The sequence below is a fragment of the Protopterus annectens genome, chromosome 1.part2 (genome assembly GCF_019279795.1).
Source record: "Protopterus annectens isolate FY-2018-M chromosome 1.part2, PAN1.0, whole genome shotgun sequence".
NCBI lineage: Eukaryota > Metazoa > Chordata > Ceratodontiformes > Protopteridae > Protopterus > Protopterus annectens.
Window position 1 is genome coordinate 831805839 of NC_056727.1, and position 22967 is coordinate 831828805.

Consider the following 22967-nt stretch of genomic DNA (forward strand, 5'->3'; position numbering starts at 1 on the left):
GGATTAAGGGAAGCCTCAGAGAAAACGTCTTGAACAACATCCAAAACAGGAGGTATAGCCAAGGGCCTATGCTGTGGTAAGAACAAAAATTCCCTAAGCCTCTTCCTGGAATCTGAGAAATCCTGACCTTCCCATTTAAAATGCTCCCTCATGGAATGCAGGGTTTCTGAAAAGAAAAATCCTCTGGAGGAGAAGCAGAAGGAGTGGAATCCTCTGCCTGAATCAGAATAAGGAGGAAAATCCTGAATGTCTTCAGCCGAAGACTCTGAGTAATCTGAAGCCTGCTCCAAACTTTCCATTTCTGGCTCCACCCTAGGCCTCTTATCAGGAGGGGGCATAGAACCCCTGATTAAAGTAATTAAATCTTCTGCCATTTTAAGCATATGTTTTTTAGGCACAGAACCTGCAGAACTAGGACTGACACCTGTGGAAGGCAAACCAGGCCTGCCTTTGGAGGGCACCTTAGAGACAGAAGGAGAAGGCCTAACCACCTTAGGCAAAGAAGGGAGAACAGAAACCTGAGAGGCCCCCTCAGCTTGACCTGACTCCTGAGAGGCCACATCTTGCAAAACCAACGTCTCACCCAGAGACTCAGTTGAAACTTCGGCCAGATCAACCGAATCCACCGTAGTGTCTAAAGAACCGGCGGCCAGAACGGACGAGTCATCCTGTTTGGACTTTAAAGATTTATCTCTGCGCTTCTTGAAGCGGCGCCGGAGGATCCGACGGCATATTGTAATTACACCGCTCAAGACAAGCCTAGCACAATCTAGCCTACGTTTAATGGTGCGCTTATTAAACCTAGCACAAAAGCGACACCCTACTATGTCGTGCTCAGGTCCCAAACAAGGAATACAGAGAGAGTGGTAATCCCTATGCGGTATCTGTTTCCCACAAGAAATACAGTTATTCACTTTTTCTGACATCCGGAAGTAACTGAGGCAAGAAAAAACAAAAATATTCCCCAATGGGGTACTTAGCCCAACTTGGTTTCGGTCTGAAACTCAGAATACGAAAATTTCAGAACGCCGAACGGCACTTGCAAACGCTGCTTCTGCTTCGGACCATGCGGCAAAAAAGACTGAGGAAATGATGTCGGTCATGCGCTTTAATACCCTGACGCTCTGACGTCAGATCTGAGCGCCCATGACCGACGTCAGCCTAATACTTTGGTATTCGGGCCGACCGAGGACAGCGGACTACCCATAGGTTATGACTGCAGCAATGTGAGATGAAGAACATCTTCTTCTGCTTTAACTCCAAAAAGCACATCCTGCTGTAAGGGAGCATCTAGTAATTTTGCTTTAACATGATCAGGCAGAGTTTGTTCCTTTAACCAAGCATGCCTACGTATAACAGACCCAGTGACAGCAGCTCTGCAGGAGGCCTCCAAAGAATCAAACCCACATTGAAAGGTATGTTTGCCCACCTGCTCAGTGGCGTGCAACAGATCCTGTACTTCTTTCAATTCAGATTGTTGAGGGAGAGTGGTTATTCTTTGCTTTAACTGAGAGATTAGGAATTGCTGATATTTAAGCATGTGAAATTGGCAATTCAGTGCCCTCATAGCTAGTGTGGCTGAGGTGTAAACCTTTTTCCCCCCACCTGTCTAGTGCTCTGAATCCCTCTCAGAAGGTACTGGGTTTTTAGCCATAGAAGCCTTAGCCCCCTTGGGACCCTGGGAGGTAGTCTCTGGGTCAGCTGCAGGGCTTTTGTAAAGAAATTTGTGGGAATCAGGCACTCTATAGTATCTGTTAGGCTTAGCCGGAGCAGGAGGTAGGGAGCCTGGGTTCAAACTGGATTCTAAATAAACATCATCCACAATGTCCAAAACTGTTGGGATGGCAAATGGTCTGTGTTGGGGGAGTAAAAGAAACTCTCTGAGCCGTTTCTTCGAGTCAGAGTAGTCCTGACCTTCCCAGTGAAAATGTTCACTCATAATGTGTAAAGTTTCCCCAAAGGAGTAGTCTTCAGGAGGAGGAGAAGCTGAGGGAATAGAGTCCTCTGTATCAGAATCTTCATAAGGAGAGAAGGAATAATCTTGGTCCTCAGAGGAGTCTGAAGAAATGGACAGTTGTTCAGAGGATGCATTATCTTCCTCTTGTCTAGGCCTTTTGTCAGGAGGGGGCTGGGAACCCCTGATTAAAGAAATCAAATCTTCAGCCATTTTGAGCATCTGTTTCTTAGGCATGGGGCCTTGAACAGGAGACTGAAGTGCAGTCCTTTTAGATTTAGTAGGAGTCTTCGACTTAGAAAACGTTTTAATGGTGAGAGTCGTCGGTCTGAAAATGCCTTCAGAAACCGGTGGCGTTTCTGTAGCACTGACGTCTTTTGAAGCAATGTCGTTGGAAGGGCCTGAACTAAATGGCTGCGTCGGCCTGGTGCCTTCCGCCAAAATTTCTGTAGCGGTCTCGGGTTCCAGATCTGCGGTAGTCAGGGGCTGTGTCGGAGCCTCACTGAGGACCGGAGACAGGATCAGCCGAGGCCTCGGAGTCTGGTTTAGGCCTGGGCTTTCTGTCCTTATCCCTGCATTTTTTGTGCAAGCCGGTAGTCGATTGCTCCGACGGCATGGTGTAGTTAAATTTCCTACCGAAGTAGTGTCGTGCGAAATCAAAGCATCATTTAATAGTACGCTTATTAAACCTAGCACAAAACTGACAAGAAGTGGCGTTGTGGTCTGGGCCTAGGCAAGGTATGCAATAAGAATGAAAATCCTTATGAGGTATTTGCTTCCCACAAGAAATACAATTGTTAACTTTTTCTGACATCGGTCTGAGGCAAGAAAAGTTTCCCCAATGGGGTACTTAGCTTTATAGAAGACTTCAGTCTGAAATTCGAATTAAAAAAATCTCAGGAGTCGGCCGACCGGCACTTGCGAACTGCTTCTGCTTCGGGCACCGCGCGGCAAGAAAGACTGAAGAAAATGGTGTCGGTTGCACTATATATACCCCTGGCGCACTGACGTCAGGGAAGAGGCGACAGCAACCGACGCCGGACCAAGACTTTGGAATTCCGGCCGACTGCAGGACCGCCTGACGACAGGATAACCCAAGTGTGATGACTGCAGCAGGGTAACACGATGAACATCTTGAATTTCAGTAATAAACAGTGTGAAGATATGTACTTTTGCAGGCATACACTTATACCAAAAATAGTACTAAATGATGTTACACTGCATAGAGCTACTGGGTATAAAAATCTAGGCATTCTTATACTGTCAGACTTTTCTGTCACTTACCTCTAGTATTAGGACGTGAGCTCTTTTCTAAATGAGCCATATGTTTAAGCCTCTACCTTTAAGAGAGAAAGTAAGTTTAATGCATCTATATATCTTTTACCTGTTCCAGCACCCACCTGTCTGCTAGAATGCTTACTTAGCAAAGCAGGTTAAGGCATAATCTAAATCTTCCTTAGGAGAAAAGTATGGAGACAGGTATAACCCAAGAGTCATGATAACATTATGAAAAGGTTTGTGGATGTTACATTAAACAGAGGCTCTTTTTCAATGAAAAAAGTTACTAGTGGTATGGTGAAATACTGCTGCAAATTCACTTTTGGCAGGAGTGAGCACATATACTTAAAAGATGACGAAGCCACCCCCTAACACCATGTTTACATGAAATAATGTCAAATGGGAGTTGAGGAGTTCAGGTATTTGTCACTTTGTCAAGTTTTGTTTTCTCCCTTGCTGTTTTATAGCCTTTATACCTTTTACTCCACATCACCAAAATAAGGACCCATAAATAATTCATACATTACAGATGATCTCAGAGATGAAGTGAAATCAATTACAGGAAGGTATGTCAGTAGACTTAAAGATTTGCTACCTACTCACTGCATTCACAATATCATACGATAAAGACACTGGAAACTGCTAAACATCAGAAATATCTTGAGGCCATGAAGAGCCCTCATATTTACACAGTGTTCTTTATCAGTGACCCCCTGGAACTTGATCACTTGTCTAATATAATTCAGGGTGATGATTGACAGGAATTCCTTTGTGAAAGTATATTTTCAATTTGTCCAGTGTTCAGATCTCCCTAACCAGAAGATGAAAAACTGTGAATTGAGCTGGAAACCTTGTACCTGAGAACATACAAATGCATTCACTGATTAACTTTAGAAATTATTTTGACAGAGTATAGCTATATTTATTTTTATGTACTACAAACTGGACTACAGGCAGCAAACTACAATACAGAATATAACAGGATACTAAAGTACAAGAAATCAGACAGTGTAAAAAAATTACAATTTTGATGAAATTGATGACAATCTTCAGGGTTCAATACAAAGCACAGCTACAGATATTTGACAGTTTAAGTTGTTACATTATTAGGGCATAGATTAGTTTGGAATACTTACAGTACTTGTACTAAGCCTGATAAATTGACAATTTTACTTGTAACAAATTTTTGAAATAGGAAGCACTAGCATACAAACAGAACTAAGAAAGTACAGTTGTGTACACTTACCATAATAAGTGGAGTTGGGAGGGTGGCCTAATGGTTAAGGTGTTTACCTTACAAACACAAGGTGCAGGGTTTGAGTCTCACAAGAGGTAATTGGCTAAGCTTAAAATGGCTCACAAGGGCAGTTAGCTTAGTACTAATCTATGAACCTAAATCTAATCTATAAATGTAAATATTCGAGTGTATTCAATGTTGCAGTCATCACATCTGGGTTATCCCTGCCAGGGAAGCCCTCGGCCGGGCCGAATACCAGAGGCATAGTATTTCTGTGTCAGTTGCTGTCGCTTCAGGACTGTCGTCAGTAGTATAAAGTAAGGCAGCCAACGCCATTACATCAGTTTTTCTTGCCCTGTCAGGAGCCAGGTTATGGTGGAAGAACCCCCACCGGTAGAAAGTAAATACCAAAATGTCCCTTGAAAGGAGAAAGAAGAGGGGGATGGAGGGAGAGAAACTAGGACTGCAACAGTAAATACACTCAAACATCTACATTTATGGTAAGTTTACACAACTGTACTATGTTCCTCGTGTTTCACTGTTGCAGTCATCACATTTGGGTTGATTCCCAAAGCTGAGGAAAAGGGTGGAGGCAGTCAAGGAGACTAGGGGCTGGCTAAGATGCCCTGCAAGACTGCAGTGGCAAAGCCTGTCCTGGATTTTGAGAAGATAGGCAGGTGGTAATGTTTGGAGAAAGTGTGAACTGATGTCCAGGTGGCAGCCTCCAGGATGTCCCTGGTGGGGACACCTTTGAGGAAAGCTGCGGAGGTGGAGGCTACTCTGGTGGAGTGAGTCCTGACCCCCTTAGGGGGAGGTTTTCCATGTTGCTTGTAACAGAAAATGGATGCAGTGCGCTATCCATTTGGAAATTGTTTGTTTGTAGATGGCTTTGCCCTCTGCCCCTGCAGCAAAGCTAACTAGCAACTGATCAGACTTTCTAAATTATTTAGTCCTGTCTAGATAGAATCTGAGGTGTCTGTGCACATCTAGAGAGTGCAGGATCCTTTCCCCCTTGTTCTGTGGGTTAGGGAAAAAGGTGAGCAAATGAATAGATAGGTTGAGAGCCACACTGGACACCACTTTGGACATGAAGGATGGGCTAGTCCTGAGGAAAACTCTGTCAGCATGGAAGATGATGAAGGGCTCCACAGCCATGAGTGCTTGTATCTCGGAGACCCTTCTAGCTTAAGTGATGGCCAGAAGAAAAGCTGTCTTCCAGGAGAGAAATTTTAACTCTGCTGAAGATGCTGGGTCGAAGGGGGCAGGGTGAGCTTTTCCAACACAAAGTTAAGGTCCCAACCTATGGTAGGTGCTCTTCTGGGTGGCCTCAAGTTGCTAGCCTCTCTTAGGAATTGTTTGATTACAGGGTGTGAGAAAAGGGGCTGCTCAGTGGAGAAATGAGCAGAGATAGCAGAGGCATGAATTTTAACAGAGGAAAAAGTGAGACCACTGTGTAGCAGGTCAGCTAGGTAATCCAGGATGAGAGGGAGGGCTGTGCCATATCAGCTCCTTTAGCCTGAATCCAGGTGCAGAACCTTTTCCATTTGTCAGCATAAGACGTTCTAGTGCTAGGAAGTCTGGCCTCACGAAGAACATCTTGAATCTGTTTACTGAGGTTGGCAGATTGATCAGTGATTAGGGAATAAGCCAAGCTGCCAAATTGAGGGTCTGCAATTGAGGATGCATGAATATTCCTTCCCTCTAGGTCAGGAGGGTTGAGGTCTGACTGAGATGCCATGGTGGCAAGTGGGGACAGGCTGCACAGCAGTGGGTACCAGTGTTGGCGAGGCCAGTCTGGAACAATAAGAACTGTCCTTTGTTTTTCCTCCCTTATTTTGGGCAGTACCCTGCTGATGAGAAGTAGTGGAGGAAAGGAATAGACCGATAGATTGACCCAGGGGAAGGACAGAGCATCCACTTTCCAAGCCATGCAGTGATGCTCCCTGGTGCAGAACTTGTTGAGCTGATGGTGGTGTGGGAGGCAAAGAGGTCAACCTTTGGGGTGCCCCATTTCTGAATTATTACGGTGAAGGTTCTTTTGTCTAGCTGCCATTCATGTGGGTCCAGAAGATTTCTGCTTAAGTGGACAGCCATAGATAACCTGGCAGGAATTGTGCTAACAGGTGGAGTTGCATGGCAGAGGCTTTGCGCCAAAGGGTCATGGCCAGCCTGCATAGAGGGCAGGAGAGTGTCCCTCCCTGCTTGTTGATATACCACAACACAGTGGTGTTGCCTGTTTTGATCAGGAGAGCCCCTGGGGAGAGAAGGGGCCTGAAAGCTGTCAATGTGCACTGGACAGCTAAATATCTCTTTTTGGTTGATGTACAGATGGATTTTCTGTGGGCTCCATTGGCCCTGTATGCACCTGCCATCCATGTGCGCATCCCAGGCATAGTCTGATGTGTCTGTGGTGAGGGTCTTGGTGGTGGTGGTGGTGAGAAAGGTAGTCCCTTGTTGTGGCAGCATAGTGCTGCCCACCAAAGAAAATCTTTCCTGAGGCAAGGTATCATGGGTATAAGAGTTTTCAGGTCTTGAGAGTGTTGCCACCAAAGGATTTTTAGGTACCACTGAAGTTTTCTCATATGCAGTCTAGCATATGGAATGAGTAGAATGCAAAATGCTATGAACCCCAGAGCTTGCAGGATTTTCCTTGCAGATAACTGGGGTCTGGTGGGTAGTTGAGAGAAGTAGGCTGTCAGGTTTTTCTGGTGTAAGGAATGCCATCTGGAATGGTGTTATCCAGGCTTGCTCCTAGGAATATAATCCTTTGGGTGAGTAATAATTTGGATTTATTTTCGCTGATAATGTACCCTGGGGAGGTCAGTAGGGACTTTACAAAGGCCAGCTGCTTGAGCAGCTTTTCCTGACTGCCTGAAATAGGCAGTCGTCTAAACATGGGTAAATATGGATATTCCTTTGTCTGCAAAAGACATTGGCCAGAGCCAGACATTTTGTGAAAACTCTGGGAGCAGTAGATAAGCCAAAGGGAAGTGCAGAGATCCTGCCCTGAAATGTAGATAATTCCTGCATGATTTCCTGATAGGAATGTGGAGGTAGGCCTCTTTTAGGTATAGGGTGGCTAACCAAGCTTCCTTGGAGACCATGGGTAGCAGTTGCTGGAGGGTGAGCATTTTGAATTTTGGTATCACCAGGAAGGTGTTTAGAATGGATAGATCAAGGATGGAGCACCAGGTGCCCTTTTTTTGGTACCAGAAAAAGTCTGGAGTAGAAACCTTGGCCTCTCTGTTCTGCAGGAACATGATCTATTGCCCTCATAGAGAGCAGAGAAAGGACTTGCTTTTTCACCTCTGCCCACTGGTTTGGTGGTAGATCCGGGAACCCTTTTGGGGCTGGAAGAGTGTAGAAAGAAAATTTGTATCCCTGGGACACTATGTTGAGGACCCAGCAGTTATTGGTAATGGTGGCCCAGGTGCTTGCGTGAAAGGAGAGTTTTCCTCCTAGGGGTAAGTGAAGGTGGGCAGAGGGAGGGGGTGGAGGAGGAGAGTCATTGTGAGTTCTTACCATCAGGAGATGGCTTAGAATTCCCTGGTTTTGAAGTGGAGGAATTCCACTGTTTTGATCTCTGCATTCCTTGTGGCTGCTGTCTGAGGGGTCTGCTTCCACGGGGTCTGGGCTGAACTGATATGGTGGGAGCAGAAAAGGACCAGTACTTGGAGGGACAATGCCTGCTGAACCTGGGTGGCTGGACCAGAAATCCTTAACTGTCTGCATAGATTTAGCTTTTTCTTCCATCTTTTTTAAGACCTCCTCTGCCTTAGTGCCATATAAGTTGTCTTTGTGAAAGGGTGCATCCAACAATTTAGATTTAACATGGTCTGGCAAAGGCTGTTCCTTAAGCCATGCATGACTTCTAAGGACAGAACCAGTGACTGCTGCCCTGCAAGAAGCTTCTAGGGTGTCAGAACCACAGTGTAAGGTGTGCTTAGTTACTTGACTTGCAGAATGCATTAACTCTTGCAACTCTTTAGATTCTGCACAAGCAAGAAAGGAAGACACTTTTTGTCTGAGGAGTTCCACGGTATGTTGCGGAAATTTTAGCATATGGAACTGGCAATTTAGTGATCTGATAGCAAGAGTAGCAGAGGTGTATACTTTTTTACCCCATCTGTCCAGTGCTCAGGAATCCCTATCTGAGGGGGTGGGATTCTTGGCAGAGGTTGCTTTAATTCCTTTAGGTCCTTGAAAAATTACCTCAGGTCAGCAGTAGGATTTTTTAAAAGAAATTTGTGAGAGTCAGGGACTCTATAATACCTGTCCGGTTTTCTGGGTGTCAGGAGTCAAACTGGATTCCATGAAAACATCATCCACAACATCCAGGACTGAGGGAATGGCCAGGCGTCTGTGCTGTGGAAGATCTAAGAATTCCCTGAGTCTCTTTTTAGACTGAGGGTAGTCCTGACATTCCAATTGGAAATGCCCCCTTAAGGTATGAAGGGTTTCCCCAAAGGAAAAGTCCTCGAGTGGAGAGGATGAAGGGATGGAATCCTCTGCATCAGAATCCTCATAAGCAGAGAGGGGTTGCATGTCTTCATATTCAGATGCATCAGAGCCATCAGGCTCCTGTTCAGACAAAACTACTGGGGACAGATCTCTTTCTTTTGGAAGGGGTAGCTTGGCTTCCCCTGATCAGCATGATAAGGTCTTATGCCATTTTAAGCATTTGAGACCGAGGCAAGGAATCAGGTGCCTGAGACTGGGTCATCGGTTTCTTGGGTGTGGTTCGTACCCTGGGCCTTAGAAACTCTGTAGTTTTCGAAAGAATGGTAGACACGAAAGAAGTCGTCGGTTTGTGTCAAGAATCGGTAGTGCGAAGTACTTCACTGTCGAGAAGCTTAAACATTAATACAGCTAACTGAAGGGAAGCTCTGGCAGCCACATATACTTGCTAAGTTGAACACAATGGTGCTCTCTGTCACGAACCAAATGAATTAACAGGTAGCTCTTATAATGTCACCTTTTGAAGCGATTAGGTTTTCTGAGAAGAATGTACAGTAAGACTGTTTATTAGCAGTGTGACATGTCACCTAGTGTTTTCCTGGTTTCAAGTATAATATGAAGAAGGACTTACCATTAAGCTTAAAAGACAGCTTGTGATAATGAATGTAGAATTACAATGCAGTGTTTTTAGCCACTGATAGGTCCCAAATGTTCTCACAGCTCATGTTTTTTTGCATTCATTGTAACCTTTCAGTGAAGCAGAACATGAGCTTATAATGTCAGTTTCAAAGTAGGAAGGTCAGGCATGGAAGTTACTGAAGAAAGAAAAAAAAAAAGGTAGATCCCAGTACACTCTACCCTCTCGGTCTTCTTGGCAACTGATAGAAGGGTGTCTGTATGGTACCAGACAGCAGTGGAAATATCTTATATGAAATCATTACACAGGGCAAAGTTCCAAGGCCTCTATAGACTCCTGGAGATGCTTTTTGTCCAGGTCCAGTTGCAATGATTCATTAGTCTTTGAAAAAGTATCAGTCAAGAGCCATTTACATGGACAATAAGACATTTTTACATGGTCTCCTACAACAGAATCAAATGAATCTGTCAGCCAACTAGACCTTCTGCTCCCGAAAGAAGAATAAGTCATGTTCTGAACTTGGAATTATGTCTGTGAAACTTGAAAGGTTTCTTGCTTCTCTACTTCCTGTAACTCCTGGGTGGAGAAGATGACAAACTACAAGAATGTTGGGACCAGTACAGCCTGTTCCTGCACTGGTGCGGACTGCAGTTACAGGGACACTGCTTTCATATTCAGTAGTTCAGGTGCTGGTATGAGTATCTGGCCTAAAGCCTTTGATCAGCCTTGACAAAAAAAAAACATCGAAGGAAAGGGGAGCTGTTGAGTTTGCTTAAAGGCTGAGGTAATCCTGAAAAATTCAAAGATTTAAAGTGAAGAGCTTGGGGGAAGTGACTGAAAATCCAGAGAGGTTTCTCATCTTCTGCACATAAATTAGATGTTGAACTATTAGTGCAAGTCTAAAACCAGCAACTGTTGCGCATTTTACCCTCACTGTAGACACCAGTGATTCCAGGAAGTACATCCATTTGTGCCTTTTCTTACTCCTGCAGAGGGCTAATGGCAACAACACTGGTAATAGCAAGTTTGGTAATGGTATTGGCAGTTACAATGGAACATATGGATATGGCCAGTCTCAGTGCAGAGACAACTCTTAAATTAAGCAACTATACACCAAGTGTCAGAGAAATGAAAGAACTGGCAAATCCTGATCAACAGACATCAAGGCAGTTACTAGCTCAGACTTGGTCTTTCAGGTTTATGCTTGTTTATGCTCTTGGCAAGAAAAATAAACTGATGGGGTACCTTAAACTACTTTTGGGAGGATTTCATATGGTGAAAGCCATTCCCTAACTTTGGAAGGCTTCACCAGTATCATTCTAGACTTTTTTTCTTTTATCAAACAGAACATACTGAGCTAGCTATTACTGTCTCAGTGGAATCTTACCACTGCTTTCCTCTAGTCTGGTGAAGAAACATAAGGTAAGAAAGCGGTTTCTTTGGGCAATACTGCATTCAACTTCCACTCTAGAGGCTTAGTCTCAAGGAGATGTGCTTAGCAGCATAGAGTATACAGGCTGACTTACTGTAAATGGGATACATTGCTGGATGGCATGCTGATGCCCCACATTAAACAGACACTGTGTGAATTTTACTGCAGTGGTGGTGCTGCAGTAGCGTTGTCACCTTACAGTAAGACGTCCTATTCGATTCTCAGCTAAAGCGTCTTCTGTGTGGAGACATGCGTGAATGGGCGTACCTTCGTTGAAGGTTGTGCATCAGGGCTGGCAACTCAGTACGTAAAAATCTACTGCCAATCATTAGCGGACCGGAGTTCCGCTGTGGCGACCCCTAACTGGGAAAAGCCAAAAGATACAACAAAGAAATATGCCTTTCCCACCCCACATTTTCTTAACTCATTAACACCACCAGCACTAACTATTCTCTTGTGCTTAGTGCTAGCTGTGCAGCCTGCCTTATCTTATTTAAGCTAATAGTTTATGTTTGAAAAACAGACATTACACACAGTGCTTTTGTTTTACTGTAATTAAATGCATTATTGAATTTGTGGTATTAAGTTTTATATTAAGAACATTAAATTGTAAGAAAATTACTTAATTGAACAAGAATAGCAAAAATCTGCTTTTCTCTGCTGTAAAGATCTTCTCATATTTACTTTTTTGTGACTCTACGTTCTAGGCAACTGCAATCCAGTCTGTTGCCAGTCCAAAATATCACAGTTAAATAACTGGCTGCCAGTACGCATTAATAAGGTAAACAATGTTTTAGTACTAAAAATGACAAAGAAGAAGACAAGTCCAGCACTAAAATACTAAACAAACAACTATAAAAAATGTAAAAGAAGCTAAAGAGTCAGCAATTGTTTCACTCTGGAGAAAGAGCTGTCAGGCACATGGAGGCGACACCCCTTATATAACTGATTTTGAGGATGGGGTGTGTCATGCAGGACTTCATGAAATCCGATGCTGAATAAGAACGGTTCTGACATACAATTTCACAATGATGTCTTCTACAGCAGAGAAAAAGTAAATTGCTATGGTAAATGCCCCTATTTTCAGTGAAGTTACAAGAAGCTCAGATATGAAGACAGTCAAGACAACTATGAGTTCCGATTCACAAACTTGTATTTATCAACTCCTACATAAAGCTTTCTGCAATCCTGTTAAATATTCCTTCATGTGCCTTTTTATTTATTACATAACAATGTAATAACCACAGCTAAAAATATCCTGTAGTGCACAATAGGACATATGGTCTTCAGAGAGACAATCTTCAATGTCTAATAAGAGGTCCTAGAACTGGAAAAGTAAGGCAGGTTGGGGGAGGAAGAAAAGGGCACAAGCTTGCTTGATTCTCTTGGGTGGGGTGGGGTGGGGGGATGGGAGGTGCTAATTCCCTGGCCGAGACTGGGGAGATGACTGCTCATGCCTTGAAGGGGAGGGGGCAGGGCCGATTGGAAGAAATTGTGGGGATGTCTTCTGCAGTCTGCCCACTGCACACCCCAAATTCTTACTGTGTGTGTGTGAGAGAGAGAGAGAGAGAGACGCTCTGGCCCCCTGGTCAACCCTTGCCTCAGTGATGGGCACTGAATAGGCAGAATGGCCAGGAGGGGGCTGATGATGAACAGAAAGTAGGGGCAAAGTAAGCAAAAACCATGGACTTGAAATCAAGTTTTAAACTGGTGTGCACTGCAAATATTCTAAACTCACCTAAACTCTTAATTCAGTTAATATACTTACGTCTGTGAATTTAAAAAAAATCTGATTCATCATATTGCTCCCAAGAATGGGCAGATTAAATACAAAACAAAATAAACATCTGTCTTTGTGACCAAAAATCAACAGAACACAGTTAAATTCTTGGGAAAAATACCACTTAAATACTTATAGAAAGGTCAAGAATACAAATATGTTATAACTCCTTTCATTTATCCAAAGTTCAAGAATGCAGTCTAAACATTAAGTAGGTGCACTATTATTGAAACGACCAATATTCCTTTTTTTTAATATTGAAGGAGTATGAACTGGGTTTTATATGTTTACAAAGAATCATACATAAAAATGTAATTTATTACAATTCCCAAACAATGGAGGTATTGCACAGTTAATGGCTTCTAAACTACAGCCATGTTAATTTAGCAAAGCATGTTTAAACTACATATAACTCATTTTGCTACCTATAGGACTCTTTCATAAAAAAGAAAAAAAATGAGGGCGGTATTCATAAACCTGTAGTATGCAAGCCAAAAGCAACTAAAAAAAAATGCACAGCTTTGGATGAGCAGTGAGTCAACTTCTCAGTTTACCACAGCCATATGCAAAGGCAACTTGTGTGCATAGCTTATTTAATTTAGGTCCAGGGATGTCACTGTAATTATTGCAATTCATAAGCTGTATAGTACAGCAACTCAGAAATATTCATAGTCGCATGTACCAAGGAGGGTGTACACAGCTAAATGCTGTGTTGTGTCCATTCACTGCAACAGGAGATTGTAGCTGTAATCTACTGAAAGAGGTTTCCACCCAACACTATTCTAACTACATGGTTACAAATCAGAGACAATCACCAAAGGGCTTTAATGGAATCAGAAATATGCTAACTACACAAGTCTATGAGATACATTACAGCCAGCCAGTGTAACTCTGCCAGTTGAGCAAAATTCCATGCTCAACCCCAATGAACATTTATGGATGCCACTCTTAGAGTAACTAGGAGTTAAAACAAACAATTTATACAATAGCAATCAGCAAGAAAAGAAAAACACGTTATATAAATAACAATTACAGCAGGAATAAACTTATGAAAACAAAAATCTGTATTGCCACATAAAATCCAGTTTAAAAGTTGCAAATGCGTCCTCTTGTCCAGATGTTACAAAATCAGAAAACAAAAAGAAAAGTACAGAACAGGTCACATAAACATGAACTCTTTTGTTGCACTGTAAGGCACTTACTTTTACTACAGAGGCAAGGCAACCTAACAAAATCAGTCAAAGTGATTAGTCATGCTTACATTCTGATAGTAATACAGTTTGTTTCTAAATGTTCTTCCATCTTTGAGTGATGCTACGATTCTTGTGCCAACAGGATGGCAGTTAACTGCTTCAGAAGAACTTACTTACCCTAATCCGCTCTAATTATTCTGGCCCTTAAGTGATGTACATGCCTCCTGCCATGTTAATATTAATGCAGTAAATAGGGCATGATTAGTTTACACTTCTGTGATTGGAAGCTTTTTTAAATGTTAATTTAATAAAGAAGTGGCTTAAAACAAAGTTTTATTTTTACATGAAAGAGTGTTTGCATACATTAGGATGCATATGAACATTTTTTAAATGTAAAATAAATATTTGTTTTGTTGCTTAAACAGGATTGTTAATCTAAAAAGAAGCAGACAGCAAATCAATAAGTAGAGACAGCCTGCTACAATATTGATGTCAAACTCCATCACCAACTGCTCACACCCAAAAGGCGGACAGCACCATTAATCTCCAGCTGGTTGATCTTGTTAAGGTCCTTAAACCGATGTTTATATTCCAGCGTATGCTCTCCATTTACTGCAACTTTATACTGATGAGTCTCGCACAATATTATAATCTAAGAAAGAAAAACATATTGAGTTTCTTAATTTTCATTTACTTAATACACAAAATAAAGTGCATGATAAATAAACCAGGATAAAATACACAAAGGCTTACTTGTGTAGAATGCATGAATGTAAAGATATCAAGAAGGAATACAAGACAGTGCTAAGAAAAGCTATTCTTCTCGAGGCATTTTATTTAATTTTGTTTTAGTGTCCAAGTTGTCCAACTGGGCAGATCTCATTCTCAGTGGAGGGCTGGGGAAAAAGCTCAACAAAAACATAATGGTAAACAAAATCAGAGCAGGAACCAGGAAAACAAGAGCAGCTGTTTAAGTAAACATACCATAACAACAGATGTTTGAATAATCATTGGTGCAGTAGTCTAAGCAATATGGGTTATATCCGGCAACTTCTAAAGCTTCAGGGCACCTTCCTGACTAGAAAGACATGTTTGGGTGCCAAGCCATTCAGAAATTTCATGCCAACTAAGAGATGTTGAGCCCTGAGAGGACATTGCTAGGAACAACAAAAAATACATGTCCATACCTTGGCATAAAAACACACCAAAAAACAAGGGGAATGGTGTGAGTGACTACTACAGCAGTGATCACTACTGTTATGGTAAGTTTACTTACACAGCTGTGCTATATTCTTCATATTGATCACTGCTGCAGTAGCCTAAGCTATATGGCTACACTACGATAGCTTACAACAACTGGGATGTGGAAGGAGTAGGTTCAAGGTGCCCCTTGAGAATGGTCCTAACAAAACCTGACCTAGACCTATAGAAGGAATCTAGCCTGTAGTTCTTTGTAAAAGTATTTACAGAGGACCAAGCTGCTGCTTCTAGAGTCCAACCCTTTTCAAAAAGCCATAGATGAAGCTAAGACCCTGACAGATAGTGCACTGACCCTGCCTGAAATAGTTTTGTCATGATGGGGAATAACAAAAAGTATTAGCTCAAGAACAATTTTGAAACAGTCTGCTTTGATACAGGTTCCCCTTCTTCTTACCTTTACAAGATATGAACAACCGATCAGAACTTCTGAAAGATTTTGTTCTGACACAATAGTAACCAAATTGTCTGTGGACAACCAGGGTATGAGGTATTTTGGGATCCAGGAAATAAAACAAGGAGATAGGTAGTTTGGATTAAAGTAAACTTGGATACCACTTTAGGTATAAAAGAAGGATTACTTCTCAAGGAAACCCTGTCTCCATGGAAAATGAGATGGGGTTGACCCACCATAAGAGCTTGCAACTCAGATACTCTGCTTCCACAGGTTTGAGCAACCAGTAAAACTGTTTTCCATGTTAAGGAACTCAAGTCAGACAGATGAGCTGGTTCAAATGGAGCAAGTGCTAGCATCTCTAACACAAAATTAAGATCCTAAGAAGGAGCCACCATTTTTCTTGGAAGTTTCATATGCAATACACCTTTCAAAAATATTCTGACATAGGAATGCTTTGACATAGGGGGATCGATCCATGGGCAGACATGCTGAAACTGCCGAAAATCAACCTTGATAGATGGGTAAGACAGGCCACAGGAAACTAACTTGCAGCAAAATTGTAAAAACAAAGAAATACTAGCTCTGAATGGGTGCTAGTCATGTTCTTGGCACCAACTAGAAAACATTTTCCATTTGATAATATATGATTCTCTAGTAGCAGGCTCTCTTGTCTCCATTAGTATCTGCTGCTGTATATCCTCAGTAAACAGATGTCTAAAAGGTTATCAAGACCCTATCATTCAGGCAGTCAGTTGAAGAAGCTTGGGATGTATCAAACGTCCCTATTCTTATGTCAGTAGATCCAATCTGTGGGGAAGCTTGTGGTAATTTTCTCCTGGCCAATTCGAAAAGAAGGGAGAACCACTGTTGCCTGAGCTAGAAGGGAGAACCCTGGATATCAATTAAAAGGTTGGAAAAGCATACTGGAACATTCATGTCCAAGGAAAAGAAAAGGCATCTGTCTTTCATGCCTTGTTGCATGGAGTTCTGGAGCAGAATTTTGCCAACTGATTGTGCAGAGAGGAGGTAAAAAAGGTCTAATTGAGGACCTCCCCAGAGATGGATCAAATCTTGAAAACCTCTGATCTACCTCCCCAATGTGAGGGTCTGCCTTTATCCTGTTCAGCTTATATGCTATATGGCAGTATCTACATTATAGTCTGGGCAGAGGGGGCATAGTCTGTAAATCTGTGCCAGCCTTTCTCAGGTGTGTGTGTGTGTGTGTGTGTGTGTGTGTGTGTGTGTGTGTGTGTGTGTGTGTGTGTGTGTGTGTGTGTGTGAAGACCAAATGTCAAAAAGTATGTGTGTGTCAGCTACTTGGAGCAGGGACACAGAGCACTGGTTTCAAGAGAGGGTGGTGGAGGACTTGGCTTAGAACACTCGGCTGAAGACTCAACTCTACAGCTGTGGTCAGTGTGGAGTCTAATTCGGGGCCTGACGAGAGAGAGGAAACCCATCCCCAGGATGGGAGTGTATTTCCTGTATACTTTTAAAGGAAATCGTGCTTGGTGCGGAGAGCTGTATCTGGAAATACTGTGTTCATCTATTTTTGTTCCAAGTGAATGTCCCTCACCGGTGTCAGTGCTGAGGATTAAGGCTCCTTGATTACTGGCCCAGAGGAGGGATGATGCACCATGAGACCCAGAATTCTCAGTTATTCCCTTGCAGTGACCTAAGTCTGAGGTAAAAACCTGTGTAGTAGGTCTATTTTTTTTTCTGTGGAAGAAAATCTCTTTATACTAAGGTGTATAGTAGGCACCCCAGAAACACAATCCTGTGTAATGGAGTCAAAAAAGACTTTTGAATATTCTCTTGGAATCTAATCCTGCAAAGGAGATTTTTAACACAAGATACACTGAAAAAAACCCTGCAAAGATAAGCAATTTGTCTAAATATGGAAAAAAATGTGGATACCCAGTAGCGTGTGATGTGCTATTACAGGAGCTACATACTTTATGAATACTCATGAAACAGTGGATAGCCCAAAGGGTAAAATAAAACCTTAAAAAAATCTGAAATTTTGATGAATAGAGATGTAATAAGCAACTTTTGAATCTAAGGTTACCAAAAAAGTACAGTTGTGTACACTTACCATAAATGTAGATGTTCAAGTGTATTCACTGTTGCAGTCATTACATTTGGGTAATTTGCTGGCAGGTTGCCCTCAGTCGGCCTGAATTCCAAAGTCTTGGGTCCCAAGGCCGGTTGCTGTCTTCTCTTCCATGACGTCAGGTCATCAGGGGTATAAAACATGCAGCTGACGCCATTTTCTTCAGTCTTTCTTGCCGCGCGGTGCCCGAAGCAGAAGCATTTCACAAGTGCTGGTCGGCCGACTACTAAAATATTCGCATTTGAGTTTCAGACCCGAAGTCTTCAATAAATCTAAGTACCCCGTTGGGGAAACTTTTTTCTTGCTTTTTACCGATGTCAGAAAAAGTTAATAATTGTAAAACTTGTGGGAAGTAAATATCTCATAAGGATTTCTATTTATACTGTATTACTTGCCTAGGCCCTGATCACAAAGTGCCTGACTGTCGGTTTAGTGCTAGATTTAACCAACGCACTATTAAGCGTCGGTATATTTTTGCATCTAAGTATTTTGGAAACAGATTTAACTACCCAGAGATGTCGTCGGATGGCAATCCGACTACCGGAGTATATAAGAAATGCAAAGAAAAGGACAGAGAAAGGCAGTCGAGATCCAAAACCGATGACGAAGCTTCTCCTAAGCCAGTCGCCAGTTCGCCAGTACTCAGTGAGGTGCTTTCGCAGCCCCTGATACCCGCTAACTTTGAGTCGCAGGCCTCTACCGACACCCATGTGGAGTCTGGCATGCCGCAAGATACTCAAGGTATTGGACCGACGGAGCCGCTGAGCAGGCACCGGCTTCTGAGGGTGTATTCAGACCTCAACATTTTTACATCAAACCGACGAAAGCTGCAAAACCAAAGGCAAAGACACCTTCTAAAACTAAAGAAACGATGCCTGAGCCACATGCACAGGCCTCTATGCCTAAAAAACAGATGATCAAAATGGCTGAAGACCTTATTACCTTGATCAGGGTACCCATCCCCCTCCAGATAAGACGCCTAGGCAAGACACTGACTATGAATCTTCAGATCAGGTTTCTATTTCTTCTGATTCCTCTTCTGATCAGGAATGCCAGGTGTCGTAGAAGAGTGTCCTTGTTCTCTGCTTGAATGAGACAGTTGTCCAAGTAAGGATATATTTGAATACTTCTTTGTCTGCAAAATGCAATTACTGGTGCCAGGCACTTTGTAAAGACTCTGGGCGCAGTAGATAAGCACAAAAGAAAACACAGACCTAACATTATGGTAAGTACATAGGTTTTGTTACTTGATGTTGGCTTTTCCGTCCATTCCTCAAAAGGTTGGATAGAGTCTCCAGCTACATTTATACTCAGGATGCCTAATGGAGGGATATTCCTGAGCACAGCTGAACCAAAGAAAGCTTTGGATCTGGACTGGATATCCAATTTATAATGTGAGACAGCTGAACCAAAGAAAGCTTTGGATCTGGACTGGATATCCAATTTATAATGTGAGATAAAGGTATGGACTTTTGACCAGGTAGTAGCAGCACATATATCATCAATTGGGACTCTAGAGAAGAAGGCTGTAGAAGAAGACACAGGTCTTGCAGAATGAACCTTAAGGGTTGAAAGGAGTGATAACCCCTTTTCTTGGCAAACAAAAGAAATGCACTAAGCCGGTCAACGAGATAGTGCAACCTTAGATACTTCTTTTCTCATTTTGGCTTTATAAAAGCAGACAAATAAATTATCAGATTTTCTGAAAGATTGTTTTCCAATGCAAATAAAATGCAACTTCTGGTGAGCATCTAACATCTTGCTTGAGAAATCTGGGAAGAAAACTGGCAAATTTATGGACTGTTTAATGGATGATTTGGAAGCCATCTAACAGAAGAAAGATGGATTGTTTTTAAGAACATTCCTTTGTGAAAAACAAGATAGGGAGGTTTTGAGGAAAGGGCATGTAATTCAGAAATTTTCCTGGAAGAGGTGATAGCCACCAAAAATAACGTCTTCCAAGACAGATATTTCATATTAACATTAGCCGCAGGTTCAAAGGGAGGGCCCATCAGAAACTGCAAAATATGAACGTTATGTACTTACCATAACAATAGAGTCATGTTGTCCGATTTTTATCCAGTTCAACTACGAGTTGTCTGATCTGACTGACTTGACCTCTGCACTAAATATGAAGCTGTTAGGTTCCAAGATTCCGAAGCCTCCCCTACCCATAAGTCCCTGAACTCCACCTTACTATCCAAAAAATAAATCCATGTAATTATAAGCTGGTGAAAAAAAAAGAAGTTATGTATTCACCATAATGTTCCATCTGAGTAGGTACACTTCATTTGTCAGCAACCTGTGGGTTAAGGATCTGATACGGATCCGAGCCGGCAGCATACCAAGCAAAAGATCCGAGCTCCAAGATCCTCCCCCCTACCCATACTGCACTGCAACCTCCTTCCAATCCTCAGATCGAGTTTGCCACTCCATACATGACACCAACAAACTAACCTGAGACCTCTAAATCAAGGACAAACCTCCAACTCGTGAACTCTGGACATCGAGTTCAGCAAAAAAACGCCAAGGCAAGGGGGAAGGAGGGAGGGACATTTGCTGACAAATTGAGTTTACCTACTCAGATGGAACGTTATGGTGAGTACATAACTTCTTTATCTGAAGTAGTTAACTTCATTTGATCAGCAACCTGTGGGACAGAGTCCCCAGCTACCCAAAATCTTGGGAGGCCCTTAAGGAAGGATATTCCGGAGCACTGCAGAGCCAAAAGAAGCCCTTCCTCTAAACACCAAATCCAGTTTATAATGATTAATAAAGGTGTGAGCAGATGCCCAGGTAGCCGCTGTGCAAATGTCATCCAAGGAAACTCTAGACCAGAATGCTGCAGACGTCGCCATAGAACGTGTAGAATGGGCATGAACTCCTACTGGTTCTGGTAAACCAAGCTCTCTGTATGCTTGTAGGATACAAAGGGAAATCCACCTAGCCAGAGTCACCTTTAGAACTGGTTTCCCTAAAAACGGCTTCGCAAAAGAAACAAAAAGTTGATCAGATTTGCGAAAGGCCGCTGTCCTGTGCAAATAAAAACTTAACTGCCTGTGAACACCCAGCAAATGAAGTTTGTATTCCCCTTTGTTCTGAAAATTAGGGAAAAAGACAGGCAAATTAATAGATTGATTAATATTTGTCTCAGAAGCAACTTTAGGAAGAAAGGATGGATTAGTCCTGAGAGACACCGTGTCCTTATGAAACACAAGGTATAGGGGTTTCATATAAAGAGCTTGCAGCTCTGACACTCTCCTTGCTGAAGTTATAGCTACCAAAAAAGCCGTCTTCCATGACAAAAATTTTAAGTCAACTGATGCCAACGGCTCGAAAGGAGGCACAACTAAGACCTGAAGAACCACAGTGAGATCCCACGGCGGTGACGGATTCTTAATAGGGGGTCGCAGAAGAAAAGTGCCTTTCAAAAAGGTCTTACAAATTCTGGCAGCAGCGAGGGAGCCTAAATTGTCCCCTACATGGAAATGAGAAATAGCCGGCAGCTGGACCTTCACTGTGGAGGAGCTGGCTCCTTGCTGGAAGATATGAGACAAAAAGTCTAATACCGCTGGAATCGGAGCGGTAAAAGGATCTAGATTTCTCTGTGAAGCCTAAATGGAGAAGCGTCTCCATTTGCTAGAATAAATTTTCCTGGTAGAGGATTTATATGCCACAACCAAGATAGACTTAACAGGAGAAGAGATACCGGGAGTCCTAGCAACTAGTGGAACTGGGGCAGCCAATCTGTGAGCTTCAGTCTGTCCAGATTCGGAGGAAGCATTCCCGAGGGATGACAAATTAGATCCAGAATGGGATCCAAGATGGAGCTATGACATGAGACCGAAGACAGGGGAACCAGACTTGACGAGGCCATAATGGGGCTATGAGGATTAATCTGCTCCCCAACCGGCGAGCTTTCTGTAAGAACTTTATCATGAGCAGGGGATATGCATAAAGAAGACCGGGTGGCCAAGCATGAACAAGAGTGTGTCTGTGCTTTCCCCCCTTGGGGGGATTAGAGTGAAAAACTTGCTGCACTCCCCGTTGGAAGGTGATTCGAAGAGATCGCTGCAAGGCTGACCCCACTTGAGGAAGATCTGTTCCGCTACACAAGGGTTCAGAGATCACTCTTAAGGAGAAAGGATAATTCTGCTCAATTTGTCCGCCAAGATGTTGGACTGACCCGGAATGGTGGAGATCACCCATTCCCAGACTCTCATTGCTTCTCGACAAAGGGGATAAGACTTGGTTCCTTCCTGTTTGTTGATATACCAGACCACTGACATATTGTCTGACTGGATCGCAATAGTTCCCAGAGGTAGATAAGCATGAAGGGCCTGCAACGGTAAAAGGATCGCTCTCATCTCTAGGACATTTATATGCAGAACAGTCTCGTTTTGAGTCCACGTGCCTTGAACAGTCCTGCCCAAATAATGCCCCCCCCCATAGGCGGGAGGCATCAGTGGTCACCGTGGCTTGGGGTTGGGGTGCAAGAAAGGGATGTCCCTCCTGCAAATTCCGAGATTGGAGCCACCACGTGAGAGCATTTCTGCATACTCTGCTTGGAGGGATCGGAAAATCTAGAGGTTGATGAAGAATCAACCACTGAACTTGCAACGTCCACTGTAAAATTCTCATATGCAGACAAGCACAAGGGATCAGGTTGATAGCTGCTGCCATGGACCCTAAGGCTCTCAGGACTAATTTTGCAGGGGGTGCAGGGGACTACAGAAGCGCTAACATATGAAGTGTCAGGCTGTGTAGTCTGTCTGGGGTTAAGAATGCCCTGGCCTGGCGAGAATCTATTCTCGCCCCTACAAAGTCTAACACTTGAACAGGTTGAAGGGAAGACTTCCTTAGGTTTATGGTAATCCCTAGCCGAGGTGATATCCGGAGAAAGAAATCTCTGGCTAGCAAGAGTAGATGCCTGGTGGGGGCGGTGAGAAGCCAGTCCAGGTACGGAAAGACCTGAATGCCCTGAAGTCTCAGGTGGGCCGCTATAATTGCCATGACCTTGGTGACCACCCTGGGGGCTGTGGTGAGACCGAAGGGTAGGACCCTGAATTGATAATGACTGGCCCCTAGCCGAAAGCGGAGGAACCTCTTGGATCGCCTGTCCATCAGAATATGGTAGTACGCATCCTTGAGGTCTATCGAGCACAACCAGTCTTCCTCCTGCAGGAAGGGCAGGATGGATTGAAGCGTGACCATCTGGAATGTTTCCTTGGCAA

The 22967-nt window shown here is 43.0% G+C and overlaps 1 protein-coding gene across 2 annotated transcripts in view; it reads right to left on the minus strand.

The window, feature by feature from the left end:
- Nucleotides 1–13817: 13817 nt before the first annotated feature.
- LGALS8 (galectin 8) overlaps nucleotides 13818–22967 on the minus strand; it is an 892437-nt gene continuing 883287 nt past the window's right edge. For both annotated transcript variants that reach the window (XM_044059159.1, XM_044059152.1), the window contains one exon: nucleotides 13818–14621. In XM_044059159.1, coding sequence (XP_043915094.1) covers nucleotides 14472–14621 — 150 coding nt within the window. In that variant the 3' untranslated portion in view covers nucleotides 13818–14471. The remainder of the gene's footprint in view (nucleotides 14622–22967) is intronic.